Below are 26,704 nucleotides of genomic sequence, written 5' to 3'. Positions count from 1 at the left end.
TTTGTTGAATCCTCTATATTTTTTATAAATGATACATTCTTTTTGCAAAAATCCAGCCTTTACAACTTCTTAAAATCACGCTGTCAGCCAAACATCGAAATGCAGATTTTTCGTAGACCACGTGGCTTCTCACGCCGTAGTTTGTGTATTTACAACGCACACGTGACAGAAAAAAAAGTTATTTTTCCCTCCGACCGTTTCCCCCTTGAGAAGCGAAGCCTTTCGCTAGCTACCCAATTAAACGCCCACGACCCAGCCAATAGAGCTGCGACAGGCTTGCTCCAGCCAGCGAATCTGCTAGCAGCCCAGCAAGCTGATGCAACAAGCTTGCAATAGGAGTCAATATTCTGCCGGGTGAAAGACTGTGTCCTTCCTCGTCTTCGAGAATTTAACTAGTCCCCCCTCGCCCTGGTGCTGAGAACACGCGTGCTTTAAATTCATTTTATCGCAAAACCGTGCGTGACCACTCCCCCCCCCCCCACAGTCTTCGTGTTCTGCACTAATGTATTGCTGACAGTAACTTTCTTTCATACACTTCCACAGAACAGCAGCCATCCTAGGCAGGCGGGATGGGTTTTAATCCAAAGCATGCAAGATAATCGATCTTGTCCACTTTCCAGTGTAGAACCTGTAAAAAAGCGTTAGCACTGGATGCCAATTCCCCAGCCGATGGCATTGCTCCTGCTATTAGCCCGCTATAGGCGACTATGTCGCCGAATCATTCATAAGTGACAGTGACCGCGGAGGGATCCGAGCATCCCCGGGTGACGCGGTTGGTTGCTGGGTGTGGGTGAGGAACTACTTTACGTTCCGGCAACTTTCATTCTTAACTCATCTGACAGCGAAGCAGCAGAGCACTTTGCAAACTGTCCCGGATTATCCCAGGGAACAATGGCTTTTTAATCTGAGAGTGTCGCCACCCCGAGAAAACCGTGCTTTGCATCTGCAACGCACCCTCTACAAACAAACACGAAATTCTGCAAGAATGGAGTGAGTGATTTCGTTTTGTACACATGCTGCGTGAGCGATAGATTACCGCTACTGAACCTTTCTCTGGTGATGTTATGTAGCGCCCAGCTGAAAGATTAATTGCGATTCGAGCTGTGACACTGTAAATCGGAATCTTTATTTGGGTAACGTTAAGTGCCAGTACAATATTCAGTGTTTTAAAAGTGTGTTGGAAAAGTTGAAAAACTTTTGATAGATTTGACACGATTCATTGAAAGGTTGTATTTGAAATAAAGCTTATTAATTTTTTTTTGCGATCGTAGCACGTGTAGTTTTTGATTAAGTCAGTGAATTAATCTGACTTTGCCGAGCGTTGCAGATATGAACAAAGTTTCAGTGTATTGCACTTTGTAACTATAGCCGGGAGGTAGCTTGGCTTCATCAAAATAATGACTGATGGCGACATTTGATCACATGCTGATGATCGTCTTAATCCACATTAGAAGTCTTTACGTGCGGTTAATGTCATAGTTGTGCCCTGCTGTTAAAAATACCTGATTCTGACAAGTGCATAATGTGGAGTAAGTAAAAAGCAAACGACCCATTTGTAACCTGGTGGTCCGCCGTACAAGTGTGACAGTAAGCAGTAATACTGTACTTCGCAACTATGTGGCTCAGCAACAGATGTTCCCGGTTATAGAATTACGCTGCGGTTCAGTATCGCATCACGCTGCAGTTAGGAATGCACCGTGTTTCGTCACAAAGAAGGGAGGAAAATCTATTTTATGGTTTCTGTGAGGAGGGGATTGTCATTCTTGGCGGCCGTGACGAACTACATTACGTCGCCCTCGCTCAACTTTGCTGTACTGTTCTAGCAAAATTCACGCCTTTTTCCCCCTGTTGTATAATGTCTGTCGCTATTAGCGTTATTCCTAGTTTAACTGTCGTTCCTTGTGTTACTATAAATACAGTAAAATAGTATGTGTCTATTACTTTTGTTCTGTAATTAACCCGAACGCACGTAGTTTTCCACTCGAGCGCTTTGCCGATGGGACAAGGAATCCTGCCGGGAAACTGCTGTGGTGTAGGCAGGCAAAACTGGAGCGTACCGATCTGGTGATGATCTAGTGGTTTACCCCTTTAACTCGTGACTTGCTTGTAAGGCACGGCCGTGTAATTTCAACATGCCTTACAGTTTAACGGATGTTCATGAGTCACGCCACTGGTGCCGGCTAATGTCTCAACAGCTACACACTGGATCCCGCCTGACTTGACAGACTTGAAAGTCCAGGTGGAGATGAAATTTCCTTCTTTCGACTCGGCTGTAACAAGCCAGAGGTGTGGGCATGTGGGAGGGTGGCGCTTAGGGCATAGACATGATTTCTGAATGTTCACGGTTTCCAGAGGAACTACCCTTATAGCTTTGGATTGAATTCACTCTCTTGCCCCCTGATTGCCGAGTGACCCAACACCAAAAAAAAAAGGCTCAGATAGTTGGGTTTAGGAGGGACGGGTTATGCAGCTCAAGATATGTCCGGTCATTGGTCTGGTGAAGACCAGATCTTGAACATTTGTGTAGTTTTGAGAAGATGGCTTTCAAAGGCACTATATCAGATTCCTCCCTAAGGGCAGATTTTTGGAGGAGAAAGCAAAGCAGCTCTTTCAAGAAGCCACATAGAATGTGGAAGCAAACTCTGCAAAATGGATGTTGTTGTTGCTGATGGGGCTCTTGTAATAGACACAGCTCTCACTTGCTCAGGTAGATAACAAGGCAGGGCTGTCTCATAAAGCTCTCCTGGATTCTCTTTTTGTCCGTCTGTCTCTCTCTCTCTCTCCCAGGTCTCACAATGCTCCCTCAGCTCTGTCCTCCGTGGCTCATCTGCGCAGCTCTGGTACATCGCATCCGTTCGGAGTCCTGAATCGAAATCCAAGGAATGATGGCGACGTCGGCTGCTCACTGGAAAGTGAGCCCCCTCGCCTGCCCGGCAGACCACCTTGCTCTGCCTCTCCCACAGGCTAACGCCAGCCAATCCCAGGGAAGGAGGGGGGAGGAGTCAGCCGAGAGCCAGCACTTAATTGGTGAGTTCCGGTGAGGCGATTTTTGTTGGTTCCCCCCCCCCCCCCATTACAGGTGTCAACGCTCCAGCATGAGGAGACGATCCCAATCGGACGCTTTCTCGTTACATGGCACCCTGTGAGAAAGGCGAATTGATTGGACCCTGTGCTGTGAGACGGCAGTTCTTGTGTGTTCCGAACGCGCAAGGTACCGAAGGTCTACGCTCGTTTATCTAATTGGTTCTTTATATTGCATGTCTGCTTGTCAAAAAATGGAAAATGTTCTACTTATCAGTAGTTTAGGGAGGGCATTGTGTCTGCCGTTACGTGGAACACCACCATTATTTATCACCCAACCGAAGGCGCAGAAGACTAGGAAACCTTCGCCTAGCTGTCGATGTCATCTTCTTTTCCTGTGTTTTGCAGGTGATGGTCTGACCGACTGGATGACGGAAAAAGTGGATTTCTCCTCTTACCTCCCTCCCTCTCACTCCTCCCCCTCCCCCAACCCCTCCCTTCCCCCCTCCCCCCCCCACCAACACGACGTCCAGGTGCCCTCCGACCTGGAGGTCATGACCTCCCTGCTGCAGGAAGAGCTGGCGCAGCTGGAGGATTACTTCCTGTCGGAGACGGAACCGGAGAAAATGGAGAAAGCCGACAAAGCGCCTCTCCCAGCGGGGCCCCAGTCTTACTACCAGTTGCCCTATACCGCTTACAGCTCCGGTCAGCCAGAGTCCAGCCCGCTTCTCGTTACTCTGGCAACGGGGGAGCTCGACCTTCTGAGCTTCTGCGGCGGCCCCATTGGCCGACCCAAAACGCCTAGACCCGCCCCTTACAGCTGCAGCCACCCAGGTGGCAGTGGCGGTCGTAAGAGAGCTTCCGACAGTGGGAGGGTAGACGACAGATTGGATAATAGCATCTGGAACGGCAAAGGAAATAACTCAGGAACGCCGGGGGTGGCTCTTAGCTACTGCTTCATAGTGGACGACGTGGACAACAGGGTGGCCGGGGAGGAGTACTGTCACGACAGCACAGCGGGAGCTAGGAAAGACAGCACGTTGCTGAAAGAGGAAGAGAATTACTGTTTTGCGGAAGGTGTCACTAGTGGGGTTAAGGTCGTTGGGGCGTATTGTCTCGGAGGCGGGCTGGAGACCGCCCACAAGAAAGGGGGGCAGCTGTTTTACGGGTCGAAGGAGGGCGGCGGCAGGAACGATGGCACTGAGGTGGACAAGCTGGGCGGCGGTAGAGGCAGCGACCTGCTAGAAATAGTCGGCAGGGAGGCGGGCGGCGAGCCCTGTTTCGCGGAGGTCGCGGCGACGGGAGAGCCCTACGGCAGCTTCCTGGAGGCGGCCGCCCAGTCCGCGAGAGACGGGGAACTGGAGGCTGGAGGCCAGCACGAGGGGTTTGCCTTCGCTGGCTTCCTGGGAGAGCAGGCGTTAGGGGGAGAGGGGGAAGAGGAAGGGGGGTTGGTGGGGGCGGGGGCAGTGTCTCCCCCCCCCAGAGCAGCGTGGGTCACAGCGGGGGTCAGAGGGGCACAGGAAGAGGACCCCGAAGTCAAGTCAGAGCCAGAAACTGCCACCGGTGAACCCAAGAATGGAGAACGCAAGCAGAAGAAAAGGGATCAGAACAAGACTGCCGCTCACAGGTAGGTCTCCTTTGGAACATCTTAGTTCTGCCTTCTGTGGTCTCAACTACCAAGACGGCTAAGGATTTCGGCCTTGAAACGGTCCGAATTAGTCATGCCCGCACTACTACCTTACAGCTGACTGATCCTGTGTGAAGCCATTTTTGACATTAACAAGATGACAACCGTGACCATGCCTGACCGGACTTAACGTGGCCTCCTCTCCGAGAGCCGGCGACCCCCCGCCAGCTGGAGGTCGCGGGGTGTCGGGTCGGGTTAGGAACGCTCACGTGTCTCGGGTTTTCCGCGCCAGGTACCGCCAGCGCAAGAGAGCGGAGCTGGACAGCCTGGAGGAGGAGCTGAGGGGGCTGGAAGGCAGGAACCGAGAGCTCCGGGACAAGGCCGAGTCTGTGGAGAGAGAGATCCAGTACGTCAAAGACCTGCTCATCGAAGTCTACAAGGCACGCAGCCAGCGCCTCAAACAAGACACCAGCGCCTGACACCCCGGAACAAGGGGCACCCAGCTTTAAACACCAAGAAAACCAAGGACCTAGAGTGTCAAGGGGGGGGGCAGGAGACTGTAGGTGATTCTTCCCTTTTTTTTGTTGTTGCGTTATTGATTTCAGTCTGTCGGCTCCAAAACACAATTTGACGGTCCTTCTTGTGTCACCTCTGATGCCATCCAATAATATTTATTGGTGAAGAGAAAAAAGAAAACTGATTACATCCATTAGCACTGTGAAACTGACCATCTCTGGCGTTTTGGAACTTGTTATAAGGTCTTGAAACGCATTGCTTTTCCTTATAATTATTAAACCGTACAGTTTGTTTTGGTGTCGCTTTGAAAAGATTTACATTTGTCTTTTGTTGCTATACCCTTGCGCTATATTGGATGGGACACATAAGTCTAATTTTTGAAAACATTTTGCTTTTATTCCTGAAGACTGACTTAAAATGTTGTATTTCGTTCTTTATCAATTCATGAATCAGAATACATTTCATTAACGTTGAAGCTAAGAAAATGTGTTCATGTCAAAGGAGGGAGAGATTTCTTTGATGTACTGTTTTTTAACTTGCAGTTACCATAGTTAAAGAAGGCCGTGTTTGCAAAGTGGTGCAACAATGAATAAAAATAAATATACCATTTACAAAACCTCATACAATACATTTCCAAATATGCACTTCATAGCAATTGCAGGCTTATCGTATACAAGTTAATCACTCTTCTTTGGCTACAGTAGCCAAAGTTAGATATAATTAATAGGTTACAGGAATTACAGGTTGCATCCCAAGACAACTTCAAAAGTCACAGATTTCTGTATTCTGCATGGCACCCCTGACTGCCAACAGTAGTGAACGTTTAAGCACCTCGGGGCAACCTTGTTGTGAAAGGCGCTATATAAACATAAATTGAATTGAACGTTTTGGAGTTTTGTGAATGGACGCGGCACTGATAAGTGTGTGCAGATCTACACCAGCTCTTGTACAAAAAGTCAGCTTAAAGACTCCCCCCCTCTCCCCCAATACCCAAATCTGTATCTGCTCCTCACACAGGGATTCCTTTTCAAAGAAACTTGATGTCACTGCTGCACAAAAGGCGTGTTTGTCTGCTGACTGCTGCTTTTACATACTGCTCCTAATACCCTTTTCCCCCGGCTGTGGAAGCAAATTAGAATACTCTTCGAATTGTGTCTTTTTAATATTGCAAGGAAAGAGCTGTTGATCTTCTTTGGCTGTTTTTATTCCAGACTAGTGCTTTTGTGAAGTGTAGCTCTGCTTGACGAGATGCAGCGTCCTGGGTTTTTTTTTCCCATCATTTTATTAGCACTACTATTGTTAATACCTTTATGTAGGCAGCATGGCTATAAGCTTGCTATGGCATTCTGCAGTGGCTCTTGTAATGCTGGGAAGAGCCTTTTAATAGCTTTTTTTTTTCTTGCACTCGATGCATGAAGTGCTCGTTTACTTCTTAGAAATCGCGGAGGAGAGACCAGGAAGCTGCATCGTTTAATTTACGCGTTGACACATCTTGGCGATGTACAATCAGCTAGTTACATAGCATTCGTGTATCCAGTTTTGTCTCGTCTTGTTCTGTGTTTCGAGAGGTCCGAATTGGGACGAATATCTGAGCTTAATATATAATGTATCCAAGGTTGTCATGTTGATATAGCAGGGAATTACGAGGTGCTATCAGTACACTGATTTTGTATCGGCAAGTGTTGTAACTTAGTCATCTCTCTGCTTTGTTTTAACTTGTTAATCCTGTCATCTGAATAAAGTGACTTGTATCTCTGTTACTAAACGCATTTTCAGTTTTCACTTTAAGAGCCTGAGCATTCCACTGATATTGATGTTTGACGTTACTGGGAAGTGGAGCAGGCAGTTGAGAGAAAGGTTGTATCTTTCTGGTTTAATGCGTGAGAGAAAATGATTACAAATAATTGAATCTTTACCAACAATATTGATATTCAGGCAGACGTGTTTTTCCACTGTGGTATACACAATGTTGCATTGCTGTTTAAATGATCTTCTCGTGTTTTTAAAACAATGCGCGATTATTGCCGACTACAGTTTCAGCCACACAAAGAGTCGTGTTGTTGGAGGACTGGAGCTTGGTGAGGTGCTTCTACCCTACCAGAAAACACCGCTCAGCTCCAGTGGGTGGCAGAAAGAAACTCTCCAAGGTGAGGCCCTATGGGAGAAGTGCTTCTGGGAGCAAACACAGTGCGACTATGTCAGCTGTCAAAGCCTAACACCCAGCATACAATAGTGAACAAGAAGGACACAGAGGTAAAAGTGTTCTGCACACATTTGCATTCCTACCATTCCAGAGAAAGACAGATTGCAGACACATGCTAACATAAACTGCATTGGAAAACTATCTGGTGGCTTCCTGTAACACACCACAGGTTTAACATAAAGAGCGTAACCTGTCCTTGATGTAACTTTTTTTAAAATTTGGTACGTAAAGTCATTTCCTGCCCTGTTCCTAAAATTAGTTAAAAAAGTGATTCATGCAGCTTTGGCTTTTGGTATCTCTTTGGTCAAAGTCATTATTTTAATCTGCTGTATGAGTCGATTGTGAACGTGTTTTCAATACAGACTGTAAAATGTGAGCCAAAGGAGTTAACAGTCCCCCCCCCCTCCCCCTTCCCTTCCAAATTAGTGTTGCTTTGTCAACGTGTGTGTTGAGGGAGATTGGAGCAGAGAGACAGCAGCACTAAACTCCAGAGGTCGGGGCTATTCCTCACCTTAACGGTTTCACCTAACTACAGTGACTTCGGAGACAGAGACTAGAACACTCATCCTTTGAATGCAAATGTGTCAGCGGTTAATTCGTGTTTCAGTAGGGAAACACTTGTTTCCTGCAGCAAAAAAAAAAAAAGAGTGCAGTTATTCGCAGATTTTAGATGCTCATCTTGTTTTAAGTTGAGACCACATAGCGGTCAGGAAGTCACGTTTTTTTGATGGGTAAGGCAGATAAGCAAAAACGAAGATGTTGAGCACGACCTTGACAACAAAGCCCTGTGCGCATCTGTTTTTTTTTTTACATTTCAGATCAGTGAAAAGGGTTCTCCAGTGTCTGGAGTTGTTTTGTAAAGCTAAAGCAAGCACATGTGTGCCCCTCCTGGATAAAGCTGCAGGTGTTATTTGATGAAGAGGATGTTTTTATGTTGAAGGATATGTAATATAAGCAAGTGTGCTGATCACGGGGTTGCAGGGTAGTGCAGTGGTGTTATGTGACAGAAGCACATTTTAAAAGAAAAGGTGTAAAAAGGACAGCTTTTAACACTATCTTGCTAAGTGGCTCTATATTTTTAACCACCCATAAAAATATATTAATCACATATATTATACAATTTACATTATCTATAAACAGTTATGATATAGTAACATATCCATAAGACATAACAGATAAGGTTATATTTAATATTTATATGACATATAAATCACATCAATTATTTTTACATGAGTTCATATAACTTAAAATACTGTATGAGTTTTGTGTCACAAAAGATCCTGAGAACGTTTCTAGAATTAAGGCATTCTTGCTTTTATTTCCTCTTAACTACTGTACTTTTCACAAAGTGCCTGATATAAAGGCCAAGCTTAAACCTTTTCCCACAGCTGTAGTAAAAGCACTGTTTTTCTGCCAGTTTCTGTTTACATGATATAGGTGCATTTAGACCAGCGTCAAATTAGAAGGCCTGACCCACCTGATAGTCACAAATCCGGGACCTGAGACTGGATTTCCTTGGCATGTAACTTCTGTTGGGCGGAAATCTATCTATGGAAAACATGTGAAGATGTCATAAGCTATATATATATAGACATCAAGGGAGAGGTCTGCTGGATCTGAGGGAAGGAGACCATGTTTAACCCAAGCATTCACAACTCCAGGCCTGAGAGGCTGAGAGGCTGTGGCATCTGCAGCTTTCTATTCTACCTAAGCAGTCAGCTGGCTAATTGATCAAATTATTGTTTTAACTAGACCGACTGCCCCCCCCCCCCCCTGCTTTAGGCTCTGGTTAAATTGGTTTAACTATATTTGCACGTCTGCTGCTTGTTGCAAATGAAATAACTTTTAATAATGACAAACCAATAAATGCTGAGAATGAAGCACTAGATTACATGAACTTCACAATTTGTGGAGCAACATTGCGAAGGGAAAATGGAAGTCATACCTTTGTGACAGAGCAATATGGTATACCTTCACTGATAATCTCTTAATCAGCAGTCACAGCACCCACAGTGTCCAGTTGCCTCCCTGTCCTCAGACTCATTTCCAGCTCATTTTCTGGATTCCCTGCCGCATATCAAGTCCGGGCGAGTTCTATAGCACAAACCAGTACCACATTCTCCTTATAGAAGATCAGGTACATAATACAGGAGATACAGTGGCTCTGAGCTTCACACAAGGTTTTCCCATGTCTTATGCAATAGTACCTTTCCCCTGCACAGCAGTGGCTTGTGAAGAGTACTGAAAAATAAACAAGTGGTGCACAATAGAAACACAGTATGTATAAAACAGCCAGCTGACCTCATGCAAAGCTCTGAGCTTGTCCTGTTCTCAGAGCTCTTTGAAGCTCAGTCTTACAGATCTTGCACGTCCTGATGGATTCTCCTGCAAGTTCCTTTCTGAGCTGTGTCTAGCAATATTACAAATATAATGTACAGTATTCTCATATACTTTTTAGTCAAATTGGTGTCTTCATATTCCTCCCCAACAAAAATAAAGGTGAATCCAGTAAAATGCAGGACGAGACTGAAACTATATTAGGGTAAAAAAACATCTTTATTCCAAATAAAGTCGTAACAAAGTCTACGTTTGAAAAGATTACAAAATATGTCAAATCTTTCTAATATACATCCAATAAATAATAATTTTGAAGCATTTGGAACAAGAGAGTTCAGTTGTCCTCAAGTTTCTTGAGCTTGAACTACCGAAACCTGAGCAGATACATTTTTTTACGGACTTTCCTTAGATTTCTTACACATTTCACGCGCTGACTGAGGGGCGGAGCTTAGTAATGAGCCAATGGCAGTGGCGCTGGTGGGGTGCATGCTGGGAAACACGCCGCAGTTTCTCACCAGCGTCCAGGGAAACTAGAGCCTGCAATAGACGGATAGAGAGAGAATAAGACTTTAAAGAACAATTATTATTCTGTAACAGTAGCAGGCAGCCTAGGATGCATGCAGGGTCACCTTTTTGGTCCTCATAGGCTACAGCACTCCCAACAAAACAATTAAAAACTAATTTTACAACCACAAGTCCCCTTTAATTCATGCATTTCATAACGGTAAACTGTTCAGAACATAACTCCAGCGACAGTAATACTGGTAGTTTATTTTGTAAATCTCCTGGTAGCCACCACTTATGAGACTTGTAGACACTGGCCTTCGAATGATAGCAAGAATAGGTCAGCACAGAATTACGTGGTTGGCTTTTTTCTGAATAATTGATATTAAGGGTGACTGTTAACGACACGATAATGTCAAACTGAGCAAACGCTTATGCCTGCTGGTCAGTCTGGCTCCTGCGGCACACTGATCGGAGAGCGGCGTGTCGTCGGAGCCCTCACCTGACGCAGGGCGTCGTGCTGGCTGAAGGCGCGGAGGGCGGTGAGGGCCGCCAGCTGCACGGCCGGCTGGGAGTCCGTGCAGGCAATCCGAAGGAGCAGGCGGGGCCCGTCGCCCTGCAGCAGGGCAGCCCTGCCCCCCTCGATCGCAGCGAGGTTCCCCAACGCCGCGCAGCAGTGCCGGCGAACCACGGGGTCTGGCTCGGACGAGAGCGGCAGCAGCGCTCTGACCCCACCCCGGGCAAGCTCCACCCAGGCGCCAGTCCCGGCCGTGCCGTCCTTGGAAGGAAAACCTCTGGCTGGCTTGCCACCACCTGGTCCTTTAGCTGTCTTACTCACGTCCCCCTTCCTTTTCCCTGCCTCACGCTCTGTCCTTGTGAACAAGTGCCGGCCTTCTTTCAGCGGGCCGGTGCCCATGCCGGGCTTAGCTCCATGCAGCCTGGGCTTCTCATTCTCCATGTGTGACTCGGCCTGGCCGACGAGCCCCACCCAATTCCCTACGGCCCTGCAAGCGAATCGCCGGACTTGTATGGAGGGGTCCTGGAGCTTCTCAATCAGGCCCTGGAAGAGCAGGGGTAACAGCTGACCAGATGGGGCATGGGCGTCCAGCGGGCTGATATTTCCCAGAAGGCTGCAGGTGGCGGCTCTCACCCGGTCGTCCGGGTGGTCCATAGCTGTTCTGAGGAGGGAGGGCCTGACATACAACACGGGTAGAGGAGGGTGGAGGGAGCAGCGGGCAGCCTGGGAGATGAGGGACAGCAACTCCACGGCTGATCCTGACAGGCCTTCTGATTGGAGGAAAAAGGCCAGCAGGGAGCTGGCGGTCCGGCGCTCTGATTGGCCGGTGCCTCTGACATCACCCTCTCCGGCCCCACCCCCCTTGCTGCCAGCGGGTTCAACTCCGGGAGGCGGGCCGGCTCTGTTGCGCTCTGCTTCCGCGGAGGGGAAGAAAAAGCCCCAGGCCTCGGCCGCTGCTATAAACCGCGGGAGGGATTGCTGGGGGTCGCTGAGCAGGAGGCGGCACAGCAAGGAGAGCGGGAGCTCCAGGAGAGTGAGGGGGAGCGCCAGAGAGAGCTGGGGAGACACACGAACACACGGTGCGGTCAATAACACACCTGCTCAAGGACCAGCATTTGGAACCGATGGAGGCTCCGGGGGTTCAGCAGATAACTGTCCTTTGGTCGACCACGTCGGCATCACCAACAGTCCAGCGAGCCCACATGTAGTGCTTCTAGAACTCGGATAACACCACACACCACAACGACCTCTGATATGGCGAATGCGGATTCTGATCGTCTTGCAGGCTGCCGCAAAGGGTACTCAGATGTAGGAGTAAAGAAATACAACACAGCCACACCCAGAAGGCTTTGGCCACAAGAACGAGACTATAACTGCCACCTCTGTTCCAATTCAAAAACTCCCTACTGGAGTGCAACGGAAAAGGAAAATCGGATCTATAGTATTTACTTTGTTCCATTTTCTACTTACTGCAAGTAGACCGATGCAGTTTTTTAAAGATATCTGCCTAGCCTTGAACCCAAACCCCCTCATTTTGTTTCACTGCATTGAGACACATTTCTTCCCCAATTCGCACTCTTGGTGTCCCAGGCGCGAGCCGGGAACTCAAACCCGTGCGTCTGACCTGGAGCAGGCGAGGGACGATGTCGCAGCGCTGATAGGACTGCAGGATTTCCTCCACAGCCTGGTCAGGGATGTCAAGAGCGAAGGGGAAACACAGCAGGTGACAGGTCATCACCGACACGCTGTTTGCACCAGACGTGGAGTAACCGGAGGCGCCGTTCTCCTCTCCCGACATCTCCTTGATTAAAGCACTGTGGGGAAATGCGTTTCGGATCCTCAGCACAAGGCAATCACTTGCATGAACTTGTAGAACAGGAAATCTCATAAACAAGCAATTTTATACTTGGGGTAATGAACATATAAACAGAAACGCAATGATAGACATTTTTTTTAATTTGATATATGACAAGCTTTATGTCATATTAAGGCATGGAAGAAAAACTTAAAATAAATACTGACCAATCAGCAGTAAGGAGGTGGGCAAGGGTGGTTAGCACACCGTCTGTGTTGCTATTGGCTAACAGGGGAACACATTTGTACGGCTCCCTGGTGAAGACAAACTGAGCGAGGGACAGAAAGACCTGCAGACCTGTGGTAAAGAGAGAGAGTGTTCTAATTAAGAAAGAAAATCAGTTCTAACCATAAGACTGAGTATCGGTGACCTATTAATATAAAATCTTTTTAATATAAAATTGAAATGTTATGCTTTTAGCATTTCCCCCAAAGCTTGACGGTCAGATCGTGCTGAGGGATATTTTTATAGATAACATCTGCACAGTCAATCGCAGTGTTGGTACTTTACCGGTGAGTGAGAAACAATTCAGGTGAGGGGTAGTCTCCTCTAGTGCAAGATTAACTCTTAACCACAGGTGGCGCCACAGAGCAGAATCCAGAAACTGAGAGACTGAGGAACTTCCATCCTGCAGAGAGAGAGAGCACTGCAAACTGCAACCAGCCCTTTCCAAAATCATCACAGGGCATTCTTGCCTTTAATCAAGAAACTATACAGATGGACCAGTTATTATTTCATACATTTTCAAGCTGGCTGCTGTTTATCCAGAAATGTAATGAGCTCTTACCTTGAGTGAAATAAGGTATAATTCTATTATATTACAAAAAGGAGATAGTGTAACACTAGCATTGTGATATTACAATTACTGTTTGTGTATAGTTGGACAGGTATCTGTTCATATGTCAAATATATATGTAATAAACGTGTAGTAACATGTAGTTATATATGAAATAACCACAGTCAACGGGCTGCAACAAGACTACTTGTAAAGTGTTCTGGGAAGGTACACAACAAAGTTAACGCACTATATACAGAGAACACTGATGCGTAACACAATAGTGTGATTTTACTTGAACAGATATATTCAGATATCTGCAAAGATGACAAAAGGTACCATACCTTACCATAGCCCCTCGAAGGGCATATAAAGAGCAGACTGAGTGAGAGACTCACCTCGGAGACAGTCCGGTACAGCAGGGTGAGGAGCCCATCGTACAGACCCCAGCCAGGAAGCGCAGGCACACTCAGCTGAGAGGAAGAGAGCAAAAGACCATTACCGATACACATGAGGGATAAATCAAGAAACAAAGTACCAAGAGGAATTACCATGCGAGACAATATGTGTTACTGGAGCAGAGATCTACAAGTGACAGAGCCCGTACAGATGAATACGCACTCTCTTGAGTACACACCCCCTTTAAATGGAATGAAATGGCACTCTCCAAGCTCAGCACAGACAGCTGAAGCACTCTGCTGTCAGGGTTATCAGCCCAGCTCTCAGTGCCCTGGAGAAATGGCACTTGACAGAATCCGTTCAGTTGTCATGGTCTGTAAAAGCTGAGCAATCAAGTGCTTCATGAAGCTCAGGATGTAGTAGCCCCTTCCAATGTCCCATCCCTTTAAATTCCATCTACACATATCCATTCATTCATGTTCTGCCCGCGTTATCCAACAGGGCAGCCAGTGCCTATCCAAGAAAGGATGCAAGAAATGGGCACAAGGCAGGATACACCCTGGATGGGACGCCACATTCCAATTCACAAAAAGCAGAAATGCAATGCACTGTCCAGAAATGCACATTACGTAAGATACAGTAGATGTATTTTTACTGTCCCAAGAGTTACCACGAGTGAGTGTATGCAAACAATTGCTTCTGGTTTACTTTTACACTGAAAAATGTAGCCCGTACTATATTTGAGCTTGCCCCTAAATATTAATATTAATATTAATATTAATTAAAAGTAATTTAATTCTATTTGAGTACTGTGGATTTGAAAGATCCACCTCTGTACACATACCTCTACTGGAGACGATAACGTTTTCTCCATCGCAGCCATGAACTGGTCAGTCCTCAGCTCCACAGGAACACCGTGATGGGACAGCAGAGTGAGCAGGGAGGCAGCGAGGGACTGCGAAAGAGGCAGGCAGTGTGAGCAAATCATCTTCCCAACTAAATTCCCCAATTCAACTGGTCCATCACATAATCAAGAAAACAGACCAACACAGCACTCAGCTAGAAACCTTTTAGGAACACCTAAGGAACAGATTCAATAAAGTTCAAACCCTAATTCAATTATTGGAGTAATGTCACGTATTGAATGACTCCAGGAGCTCAGGACGCGAGGATATGATGATTCTGTAGAACTGAGTGCAAGATACTATGAGCGTGTGAATACCATGTGTAAGCCACATTAAGAATATCTTGTGCTCTATCGTTTTATCCAAATGAAAGTATGTTAGTTTAAAAGTAAATAATGTCCATCGTGGGTTAAACATCATCATCATAGCTGGGTCCGTTGTGTCTTATTTCAGAAAAATTCAGATTGGTCAGAAAACGTTTGGTGCAGAACTTCCAGTTTCTGCTGTGGCATGAGAGATGTTTATCCCAATTAACTGTAAGAAAGAGAGAAGAGTGTGGGATTTGCACCAGTAGGAACTATAGCACATGGAAAAGTATCATGGTTTAACTATGAAACTTGAATAGTTTGACCACATCTTTCCTTTTGATAGACTACGTACCCTCCCTTCAACCATAATTTCATTTTGGTAAATGGTATATCACTCCGGTAAATTATGCTGTGGGTAGCATCTTATCCCCACTCTTCTTTATTTTGCTTTTGCATTTATTAATCCTTTCTTGCTCTGTTGTGTATTTGCCTATCGTATAGTGAGAGGCATTAACAACACAACAAATGTGTACTTAACTGGAACCAAAAGGATTAGCTGCATCTTGAATGTCTCTCAGTACAACTGGAGCACCTGACCTTTTACTGTTTTTACACTGTTTTCTATTCTCCACTTGTACGCAACGTGTTACATTGTCAGGAGTGTAAATTAGAACAGTTTCATGCACGTGAGGAAAAAGTCACAGAGCCAATTTTCCAAGGTCGTGCAATGACTGGGACACGATGAAGAGGAGTCTCGGCAGCAGGGCCAGTGGTCTTACCGTCAAAGGAGCAAGGCAAGCAGAGTGCAGGACAGCAACCAAGAGCCCAGCAGCCTCCCCCATCCTGGGCGAGAAGGAATGAAGAACAGCAGTATGAACACTCGCCATGCAGTGCTCAAGATAAGAAGAGATCAGATCACTTTATTGGCCATATACAATTTCTTGCATTAGGAATTTGTCTTTTCGCATACCCCAACTTGCTCTCCATGAGACACACAGACAGGGAGAGAAGCCTGGGGTCAGAGCGCAGGGTCAGCCATTTATACAGCGCCCCTGGAGCAGCTGGGGTAAAGGGCCTTGCTCAGGGGCCCAATAGTGTAGGATTCCTCTGCCGGCTACAGGATTTGAACCGGCAACCTTCCAGCTACAGGCGCAGATCCTTAGCCACAGAGCTAAGGATCTGCTCCGCTCAAGGCGTGTTTGTCACTGTTTAAACCGTAGTCCGGTAAGCAAAGCAGCAGAAAGACAGACCACTCAGTGACACTCAAATATGCATTAGTGTATATACAGTATGAAAATAACCTAAATATTAAGAAATGTGTAATCAACCATGGGCAGCAGTTCCAACTGGATAACTGAATCTCTACTTATACTATTTGTACATGTTATAAGTTGAAAAATATCCGCATGGAAGTTTCAAGTCTTATGTAAATGTCACTGAAGATTTCAGGCAACACACGTCAACAAATACAATTTAAATCCGTACAAATACTAAACTATCACCGTGATAGTATTACAGTGTACCGTGCTAAAAAGAGCACAGGAGTTGAACTGCCTTGAGCTACATCAGAAGGTGCCCACGGAAGGGTATAGGGATGTTTGGCAATACCCTCAGTCTCTCTGCACCACATCTCTACTCCTCCTCTTCCTCCAGCCTTTCTCTCACCCCCTCTCTCTCGACTCCTGTGACAGCCGTATCTGTCTTTTCTTTTTGTTAGCTTCCTTTATGTTTGCTGTAAATTTCACAAGTTAAATGCACATCTAATGTATGTACTATAGGTTGCCCAATACTACTACTACTACTACTACTAATAATAATAATCCAATTTATGCCAGTTTCTTACTGTACCTGTCTCCTTCCGTATCCCAGTTGAAGTGTTTCTCCCAGTACACACCCACTGCTGTCATCAGGTCTCCCAGCACTGCAGCACACCATGGCTGCTGTAACAGGGAAAGAGTGGCTTTCATGAACATTAAACTAATGTGGATGGGCATGCATAGGAAATACACCTGTCACTAACAGAGGAGGTCAAACACCTGCACTGCTCGAGGCGTTCCCAGAAAGGATGCCTGAGAATCTGAATGATTCCCTTATAAAAAATCCAGCCTCTGTTTCCATGCAGTGAAGCATTTTGTCTTCAGCAATTTTACCTGGGACTTTGGTATATTCCGCTTAATGAAAGAGCACACGATTCCACCAAAGCCAAGCGATTAAGAAAAAGAGCACATACGACCCTCACCTGCTTCACCTGTTCATTCCCCAGCAGATCCGCGATCAGATCAAGCAGGAAGTGAGGCAGTTCGATTTCCTCGGCCACGGTGCCGCACAGCCCGGGATCTGAGTTGACGGTCAGCAGGTTCCACAGGACCCTCAGCGGCTGACGGATCCGACACGCCCCCTCCAGCATCCCGTCCAGTATCTGTGCAGAGCAGGGAGAGCACTCAAGCTGTTGTCCTGCGACGCCGAAGGAAGCTTTTCACGGACAGGCGGACAGAAAGGGCATCACCTGGGCTCTGGAGCTCAGGAGCCTTTGCTTCAGACGGGGCACGAAGGATACTGGAGAAGGCAGGGGGGCCTGGCTTCCTGGCTGTGTGGTCTCCACCAATCGCTGCCACTCTTCGTCACTCTCCACTTCCTGTCCCAGAATGGTAGAAAAAGGCTAAGACAACACTACGCCATCTAGAAAAACAACCACTTAGAGCAATCACCAAATCGCTCAGCTCAAAATCAAACAATCTCTGTTCTCAATAACCCTCAAAATCGTTGAGCCTGTCGTGGTCACCTGAAAAAAAGCAGACTGACGCCCCTGGTGAGTCAGATCTGAGCGCTCCCCCTATGGTGCAGATACAGGTGGGCTTCACAATGACGGTTTTATCAGCTACGCAAGAATCAAGCCCCCATGAGTCCAGCGCCACAACCTCTGTCACTGGCTTGGCAGCAAACAGGCCAGAGGGCAGGGTTAAGCCCTTTCATCATCACAAAGTATACAGCCCTTGTGTACCGCAGAAGTACCGTCTTTTATAACAACTTACAACGGTCGGTTGCCAGTGTTCTAGAAGCTTCAATCCAAACCGCATGATGATTTGCATGAATTAGTAAGTAAAAAAATCACAAACTGAGAGGTCAAAAAAATAGAAAAACGCAAGAGTTCCAAGAAAAGTTCGGGACAATTTATCCTGCTGGTGCCCTCTCAGGTAAGCGTGACACCACGTAGTTTGGGAAATTAGTGGATATACTGTATACACCCACACGTATATCCACCCCTGCTAGATACAGCTATGTCACTGGCTTGGCTCAGGGGCAGCTGCTTGCTTCCAGAGAGCGTTAATAGCTTGGTATTCGACACTTTGTGGAAGGGGAGACTGTGTTGGAAAATAAATTACACCATGAAACTAATTCTGGGTCTTTCAAATAAAAAAGAAAATACTAACCAGATTGTATAACAACACACTGGTGCCATGATTACACTTAAAACATTTCATTGACGATCAACTGCCTTCATTTTGAGTTGTGCCTCAGGACCATTTGACTCCTTAAAAGGGTAGAAATCGTCACACCCAGTTTCAATTTCAAAATTCAAATGCTGAACAAAATACACAGAATCTACTAAATAGGTCACATCTAAACACCCCCCAGACACAGAAGGATGTCTGTAACAACTGCCGGTGAGTGGGCGTGCTGATTCTTGAAGAAAACATTGAAACGGTATTATAGACAGACCTCGTTTTCCAGCCTGACCGCCCCCAAGCTGCTCCGCAGTCCCTTCTCACGTCTAGCGACCTGCCTCGGACCCACTTCCACGGAAGGGAACTCCCGTGCGTAGTCCCTGCTGATCTGCCCCTGCCTGGGAGAGAGGGCGCGCACGGATCAGCACAGAGACGAGCCGGATCCGAGGGGGCACATGTGTAACAGAAATCACCAGTTCAGCAGCGCAGGCCCTACAGTACAGCATGTAAGTCACGTACACTCATCGCTTTGCCTGTCCCAGCCTCCGAGCTGTGGTGGCGCAATGCTGTTTCTTATTTCGGCGTGGAAATATTGCACACCACATTTACTCCAGGAAAGAAATCTGTCACATATGCACGGCAAATGCAGGAAGCTATGAAGCGCTTGTGAAGCAGTATACTCTGCTGATCCCTTGCTGTACTGCTTCAGGGGACAGCAGATTTTTCAAGACTTTTACCTTGCGTCGTTGTTAATATCAATACCCGGGAAGTGAGTATACTGAAAGAATGATGGAGTTTTTTAGTCAAAATCTGGCTTAAGCCATGTGGTTATGGGCAAAACTCCTGGGCTGGGCCGCAGTGTGAGGTGACCAAGGACCATCAGAGTTGGAGAAGGGTATAATGTTCTAGGTGAGGAAATGGCGTCCGGACTGATTGCGAATTACTAACGGCTGAGTCCAATTAAACTTGCCTGTTGTCGTCCCTCCCGCGTGTCTGTTATAAAACATTTTTCTGAAAAGCCTCGGCCTGACTATCTCTCGTTACTTCTGTTCGCTTCTGATCTGTGCTAAGTGGTAAGTGTGGTAAGGTAATTTGATAGGCAAGGGCCGCTGGGGAGGTTACCCTTGGGCGGGTGGCTGGGCCACACGCTCATCTGATGTGCAGGCAGCAGGAAGCCTGGGATTGCTGTCGGATGGTTTAGGACCCACCAGGGCTGGCTCCGCGTGTGCCTTATCAAAATCACCTCCACCTGTGTTCTTCCCTTGAGCCCTGACTGTCAGGTCCTAGGAAAGGAATAAGAGATAAGGGTAAGAGTTTTTCAATCTCAAATAAGAAACTGGCCAGTATTCTATATCACACCTACTCTATTTATCCACACATACCTGGGGAAAAGTGTCTGAGGGCACATTAAGTTAGCCCTAGGTGAGGTGCCCCTTAGGAGGTTTTGAGCCAATGTACTGCCGAAAACCGCCTTGTAAACGTTGACTGAAAACGTTTTGGCCACCCTGACAAAACAGCGTATGCGCACCACAATTCCTCTTTCCTCCATGAAAAGTCAAACGCAAGGAATTTTAACCTTTCTCACATGGATTCCAGCAGACTTTAAAAAACATTCACTGCGAATAAAAGGAAACGTTTCCAGTTTTAGGTTACATTTCCCCCTGCAAACATTTGACATGCTGGGTGCCGTCAAAGTCAAAAGATCTGCACCTCCAGCTTAACCCAGATACCGTGTTAGAAACCAGCAAATAGGAAAAAAATGGACTTGGGTCAGCTGTAAACTCCAGATTTCAGGTTTGCACAAAAATAAGTAAATACACTACGGTGTGACTGGCCCTTGCAATATTGGGAGTCTCTGGTTGCACTTTGTAAAGTGGCAGCAGGGCTCCCAATATTGCAATATTGAAATAAAGACCTTACTCAGGTGAGAACTCTCTCTTGTGGCTTCCTTGATAGTTATATTTCCATGACACCCTTCACCCCTTTTCTCATTTCACCAGCTTTTTACAGTTTCCTAAATTAAAAAAGCAGATTTTTGGTTCAAGTAACCGTTTTTGCTGAAGATAACCTGAACCTGCCCTTTTAATTTGAATCAGTTTAAGTAGCACAAGAGTGGTGTGTGAATAGCAAAGACCCTACCAGTTTTAACAACCAATTCTTTTCTAATACCAGGACAAAATAATTGTACCAAACATTTAATGCCATATTCAATATGGAAACGGATCTCATTCAATCTCTGGATATGCAAGGGAATGGAAAGACATCCTAAAAAAATATGGAAATCGTCTCATTCGCTGGTGCAGAAAACAAACGGAAGGTATCTTCCCAGGGATACCTTGCTTCCCAGGGATAACAGCCCGGTTTCTCTTCAGCTCCACTGCTCTGCAGCCCTGTACCTGCTTGTGTTTTTCTCGTTCCTGCTGCTCTCTGGCCTTGCGCAGTAACCTCTGTTCTCCACTATGGGGCGCTGCCTTCTCCTGAGCCTGCTGTAGCTTTAGAGCCTGCAGATCGGGGCTGAGGGACACGGTGAGAGGACTGTCTGTCTCTTCATCTGAGAGGACTGATCGGCGATAAGGAGAACACAAAGACAGGAAAACTTTTACTTTTGAAACCTATTCCCAGGAAGCTAAAAAAAGACCACAAAGGCGCAGAGGCATGCAAACACATGAATTTGTTTTGAGTTCTCTGATAATGACTTCAGAAGCCACAGATTACACAAACACACAAATTCAACCCCAGGGACTTCTTCAGGCAGTACAAACACAATATAAACAGAAAACACTCAGCCTGAAGATGCTACTTACTGTATGAGAAAAAGTGTTTATGCTGAGAGACCCCTTACCTCTATATAACAATAGAAGGGAAACAGTGTTAGGATTTATAGTTCAGATGTAGGATTTAAACTAGGGGAGGTGAGGTTTAAAATTGCCTCAAGACCCCATTTACAATATTGTGTGCGATATTTGGTCATTAAATTCCAAACAAGATATTTCTACTTCGGACGCTTTCCAAAGAAGAGTGACCAGGCACACTCTTGGGCTCAAAGGCAAATCCTACACTGACAGGACGAAGGAACATTTTTAGTCTTCAACAGAGGAGACAACAAGGGGACCTCCTGCAAGTATTCAGAATCCACAAAGGCACTGACAGAGCCAACACAATGAACGTTGACAGAATTACCAGTGAATAGCAAATATGTCATTCAGAACTTGGAACAGGAACCGCTATTTTAGAACAAAGGACTGTGGGTCTGGGACAAGCTACCCAGCATTCTTTCAGAACAGGTGTCCTGGCTTTTTTAAAGAAATTTTCCGGATGGGATTCTTGAATCAATTAATTACTGCCAACCAAACAATGCCTCCTCATATTTCTGTTCTCATGTCTCAAGATAACTTAATGAATGTGTCCTTTCATAAGCACAGACAACCAGAGGCTTATATACAGAGATAAAACTTTGCACTCTCTCCTGTTTTGAAGCGTAGTTTAATTCAGCTGGGTCACTATCACGTATGAGACAATGCATATGCAAATAACAGACAACCAAAGTCCATCAGCTCCTGATGTTTTCAGGTGCGCTCTGTATTAACCGTGTAAAATATTTTAAGCTGGACTCCTAAATCGAAATAAGTCCAAACTAAACCCATCTTATCTAAAGAAAGTTCAGAGCAATTAGCTAGCAGGATAATTCCATGGATTAAAAGAGGCAGGAAGAGAACCTACAGAGACAAGATCGGAAACTCACCTAAGACTCCCTCAGAGACAAAGGGGTGCTTTAACAGGTGAGGCCAACACAGCCTTTTCTGGGGGTCCTTGGTCAACAGGCCCTTCAGGAAGCTCTGTGAACAAAGAACAAGCATCCTCTGTAACTCATGGCAAAGAGAAAAACAAAACAGCAAAAACACTGAGAGCACACGGTCAATTACACACATGCGCAGCAGCTGAAGAAAACTAACAAACGTCAGAGGTAGTTAAAATTGCCTGTGATCAAGGATCAATACTGGACTTACTCATGAGAGGCGGTGTTGACGTTGCTGCTCTATATCTACACAAACAAAGAAGACTGACAGGAGATCATATCTAGGTCAGACACATTTGAAATTGACTCCAAATAGTGTCCTTCTTCAAAGAGGATTGGTTAACTTCCGTTCTTACTCATCTAACCGTTAGATTCCCCCCCCAGATGGAACACAGTGTCAATGTGTTTGCTCCTACAGTAGACGCTCTTCGGGTGTTGGTGAGAAAGACTCCATGACTGCGACCTACCGTTCCAAGGCGCTTAACTCGAAAAACGGCAGGCACGGTCACCGCAGGATTGGTTAGATTTGATTTTTTCTTGCCCAATCAGGCGGCTCCCTTGCCGCTACAGAAGGGCTGGGAGGCGGGTGGGGAGTGTGAACGTCATTTCACTCGAACAGCGTGACGCTACCGTGCAATCAGGGCTCATGCTCTCCGGCCACTTGACCGGATCCCGGACAATGAGCTGCACCAGCTGGAAGATGGAGTTGGTGTAGAAGGGCGGGGCCCCAGTGTGGAGCTCGTACAGGATGCAGCCCAGGGACCAGAGATCAGCCGTGTGGTCGTAAGGCTTCTCCTCCACCAGCTCTGGCGACATGTACAGCGGGGTGCCTTTGATGGAGGTGAGGACCAGGGTGGAAACGCTCATCGCCCGAGCAAACCTGCCGTAGCACAACCGGGACATGAGGAGACGCGTCGGAATGCCACATCCCGCGTTCAGATACGCGCGCCTGCGGTTTGCAACATCAGTTTGCGTCAGTATCTATCAGAACTATTTCCCCATAAGCTCTTTCACTGATCAGCTCTAAAAGAGATTCACATCTAACTACTGACATGATATTTAATACCCATACTTACTTATTGGGTCCCCAAAAGCGCGGGTATTTTCAATTCATTTCCAGCTATCTGAATTCTGGAAGGTCATTTTAGGTAAGCTATAAACACAGACTCGAGCCTGTCGTTCCAGTAGATCTGGATGCTTGCCTTTCCTGAAAGGACTGAACAGAACTTCACACAGAATGCATCTGTTCAGGGTTGCTAAAACACTGGAGGAAAAAAAAAACTAAAGACTCACCTGCACTGAGTATTAGATGGACATGAGTCCCTCAGTGAAACTCTTTTTCATCACGTGCTTTTTCTCTTTTTCATTCTAAAAAGGGCTGTACAATCCATTTTTATTTTACTTTTTTGTCTCTTTCTTTATTATATTAATACTACATCTGCGCCGGAGGTGAAAAAGTTGCATTCACTGTACAATAAAAAATACAGTTTCTGTAAAATGGGTAGAATGTTTTAAATTGTGATCTTTTGATTCCTCAAGACTACTTCCTTAAGCTTTCAACTTGAATGTCGCACACTATGAAAAGTGGACCTGTCTGGCTTAAAGCCAGCAGGGCGAACTTCAGTGACCTCGGAGCAACTCTGTGACAGCTCTGTAGGAGTTTCAGGTCATCTGAATGACTTTGCCAAAACTTAAACTAACAGCCTCATTACTGACTTCAGTTGCTCCAAGCAATGGCTGACATTTAATCAGTGCCAAAGACTCCACTTCAGAGCCACACGTACATACCCAAAATCGCACAGCTTGACAACTCCGCCCTTGCCCAACAGGATGTTCTGTGGTTTCATGTCACGATGAAGAATCCTGTGAGAATGCAGGTAATAGAGAGCGGAGACCAGCTGACAGGCTATCTCGCGGACCTAGAATACATAGGGCATGAAACAGGAGGCCACTCCTTGCTCACTATCCTCCAAAAAAGCACAAAAAAGTTAAATGCAGCTGATGATTTTCAGAGTTGATCTCAAAGGATTATTAACATCACATCACATCACTTTATTAACCCTATACAATTTCTTGCATTAGGAATTTGTCTTTTCGCATACCCCAGCTTGCTCTCCATGAGACACACAGACACACAGATAGGGAGAGAGAAGCCTAGGGTCAGAGCGCAGGGTCTGCCATTGTACAGCGCCCCTGGAGCAGTCGGGGTTAAGGGCCTTGCTCAGGGGCCCAACGGAGTACGATTCCCTGTTATATGGGGAGACCAGAGCTCATTATCTCAAATAGAGACAAAAAAAGGCAAATAAGACTTCGAGGGAAGTGCAGGTCAAATATGACTTTTTTTATCATGTCGATGCAGATAATCATGTAGTACTTGAGGTACTGTTTGTGGGACTTTCCAACTGGTACACCTGAGGAGATGAAAGCCGGAAAAGGCCATCTCATTTGGTAAACAAAGTGGGCCTGTAGCGTAGTGTCCCACCCAATCTCCTGGATTCCTTGGACACGGCTCTTCACAGCTCCCAAGAGTGGAGATAAATCCTCTTCCAGTTCTGGCATATTTTCATCAGCACTGACGGCTAATGTATCCTGAAGACTTTTTTCCACTTTTTTCCCCATGACTGGATTTTACGATGGAGTGTTTGGAGTCAGGCTTGTGCACCAGCTTCAAGTGCAGTTTGGAAGATCATTTCGTTTTCAACAGAAAAGGTTCCATCCGGTCGGCATTTTCACAAACTCTTTTTTTTTGCAATAACTATGGGAATAAAAAAAAGTTTCTTCTAGGGAGAGCAGGGGGCTGCAGAGGATAAAAATAACTCACCTGAGCCTCAGGTAAGCTCCCATCATCCTCTAGAATCTGAAACAGTTCTCCTTCTGCATATTCTGTCACCACAACGACCTGTTGGAGATCAGCGTGCCCATTAGATTAAAAAAAGAAATGCAGCAACCGCTCAACGAAAAACGTCTATTCAAATTCACAGGTGGACACGTTTCCATCTCGTGAAAGAGGGCGACACAAAACAGCAGGGTTTGCCTCAGGAACAGGACTTGCAAGAGAAAACACGCCCCCACCTCTCTGTCCGTCTCAAAGCTGTCCAGCAGCAGCACGACGTTAGGGTGCCTGAGCCCCCTCATGATTTCGATCTCCCTCCTCAGACTGCGCAGTTCTTTCTCGGACCGGCCCACTTTGGGAATGAATTTGAGCGCCACCACCTGGACAAAGAGAGTATTAGTGCTGGGCAGAAGCGCAGTGAAGTCCGATCTTTATCTGTTCCGATAACCCACATTCAAAGACACGTGACTTTTACACAAAGGCACCGTCAGCACCTGGAACTTGTCTTTAGTCTTTTGGGGTCTTCCATGCAGGAGGTTACCCACACTCAGAGCTGGAATCCCTAGCTACAGGTCTTTCTCATGTCCATTCCCCTTGACTTCCCAACCAAAATATGCAAATTGATCCGAGTCTTTGCTTAACCAGATGCTCTATTTACCTATTTAACGGACAACTCAACAATTTGTGCTTTACAGAGATGCTGGCAGGCTGGGAAACGTTGTCTGCATCTTACATACAGTACAAAAGAAACCAAAAGCACTGGGCCCTCTCTGAACATTTTCTCAAGGCTTCTGTGAAAAGAATCTTAACAGACTGGACAGATTTCCTCATCACAGCTTCACTTAAAGAAAAGTCCACTCTTGCATTCACACACATTCACGTAATATACCTCATAGGCATCGAGGTATCTCGAGGTATACCACAGCAGTGCCAAAACAGAAAAATGAGTGCTGAACTGCTCCTGCCCTCTAGAAATACCGAACATTTTGGTGTCCTAGTTGAGTAGAGAGCTTATTTTACACAGTGAGACAGTGATTAGCACTGCTGCCTTGAAGCACAGGAACCCTGGATTCAGTTTCTGGGGTGCTATCTGTGTGGAGTTTGTATGTTCTCACTGTGTTCATATAGGTTTCCCCTAGGTGCTCCAGTTTCCTCCCACAGTCCTAAAACATACAGGGAGGTTAATTGGCTTCTGAGATGTTACCCTGTCTTACCCCCCTGACCCTGAATTGGATGAAGCGGTTAGCTAATGATTGGATGGATGGTTATTTTACTGCCTAGGAGATAAGGCATGTTGTTTATATGGTACCTGACCACTGTACTTCTTTCGACCTTTGTAGACACGTCCAAAGGAACCTTCTCCAATCATCTCCAGTACATGGTACTTCTCCATGGCAGAAATGCGATCTCAATGGAGCTTTTACAGGAAATGGAAAACAATTAAAACAAGTCAGGACGGCAGACAAAAGGTTTGCATGCAGACGGACTATTAAAGCTAGAGCTGAAAAACGCTTTACTTTCGCTTACGTCTGCCAGTCCTAACGAGATACCGTGCTTAAAGGAACTGTTAAATAGTATTAAGTAGGGGCACAATAATAAAACATAATAATGAGGAATACCAAAATAAAAATGATTATAAAAGTTACATTTTCATGCAGTTGC

At 46.1% G+C, this 26,704-nt stretch overlaps 2 protein-coding genes across 2 annotated transcripts; one reads left to right on the top strand and one right to left on the bottom strand.

Annotated features, from left to right (window-relative positions):
• The first annotated feature begins 821 nt into the window (after positions 1-821).
• atf5a (activating transcription factor 5a) lies at positions 822-6,921 on the top strand. The gene is made up of 4 exons (XM_088939585.1): positions 822-990; positions 2,788-3,027; positions 3,430-4,648; positions 4,941-6,921. The coding sequence occupies exons 2-4, from the start codon at positions 2,883-2,885 to the stop codon at positions 5,125-5,127; spliced, it is 1,551 nt and encodes a 516-aa protein (XP_088795711.1). The 5' UTR covers positions 822-990; positions 2,788-2,882; the 3' UTR covers positions 5,128-6,921.
• Positions 6,922-9,904: 2,983 nt separating this feature from the next.
• Positions 9,905-26,459, bottom strand: stk36 (serine/threonine kinase 36 (fused homolog, Drosophila)). Its single transcript, XM_088939642.1, has 20 exons — positions 26,352-26,459; positions 25,282-25,422; positions 25,031-25,108; positions 23,998-24,128; positions 22,840-23,089; positions 22,156-22,249; positions 20,810-20,973; positions 19,536-19,696; positions 18,688-18,811; positions 17,474-17,602; positions 17,207-17,386; positions 16,816-16,907; positions 15,747-15,810; positions 14,599-14,709; positions 13,754-13,828; positions 13,091-13,208; positions 12,748-12,877; positions 12,350-12,539; positions 10,711-11,781; positions 9,905-10,241 (listed from the first exon to the last, which is right to left on the bottom strand). The coding sequence occupies exons 1-20, from the start codon at positions 26,433-26,435 to the stop codon at positions 10,128-10,130; spliced, it is 3,501 nt and encodes a 1,166-aa protein (XP_088795768.1). The 5' UTR covers positions 26,436-26,459; the 3' UTR covers positions 9,905-10,127.
• Positions 26,460-26,704: the final 245 nt, after the last annotated feature.

Source organism: Atractosteus spatula, chromosome 22, assembly GCF_055471065.1.
Source record: "Atractosteus spatula isolate fAtrSpa1 chromosome 22, fAtrSpa1.hap1, whole genome shotgun sequence".
NCBI lineage: Eukaryota > Metazoa > Chordata > Actinopteri > Semionotiformes > Lepisosteidae > Atractosteus > Atractosteus spatula.
This window is presented reverse-complemented; position numbering and strand designations above follow the sequence as displayed.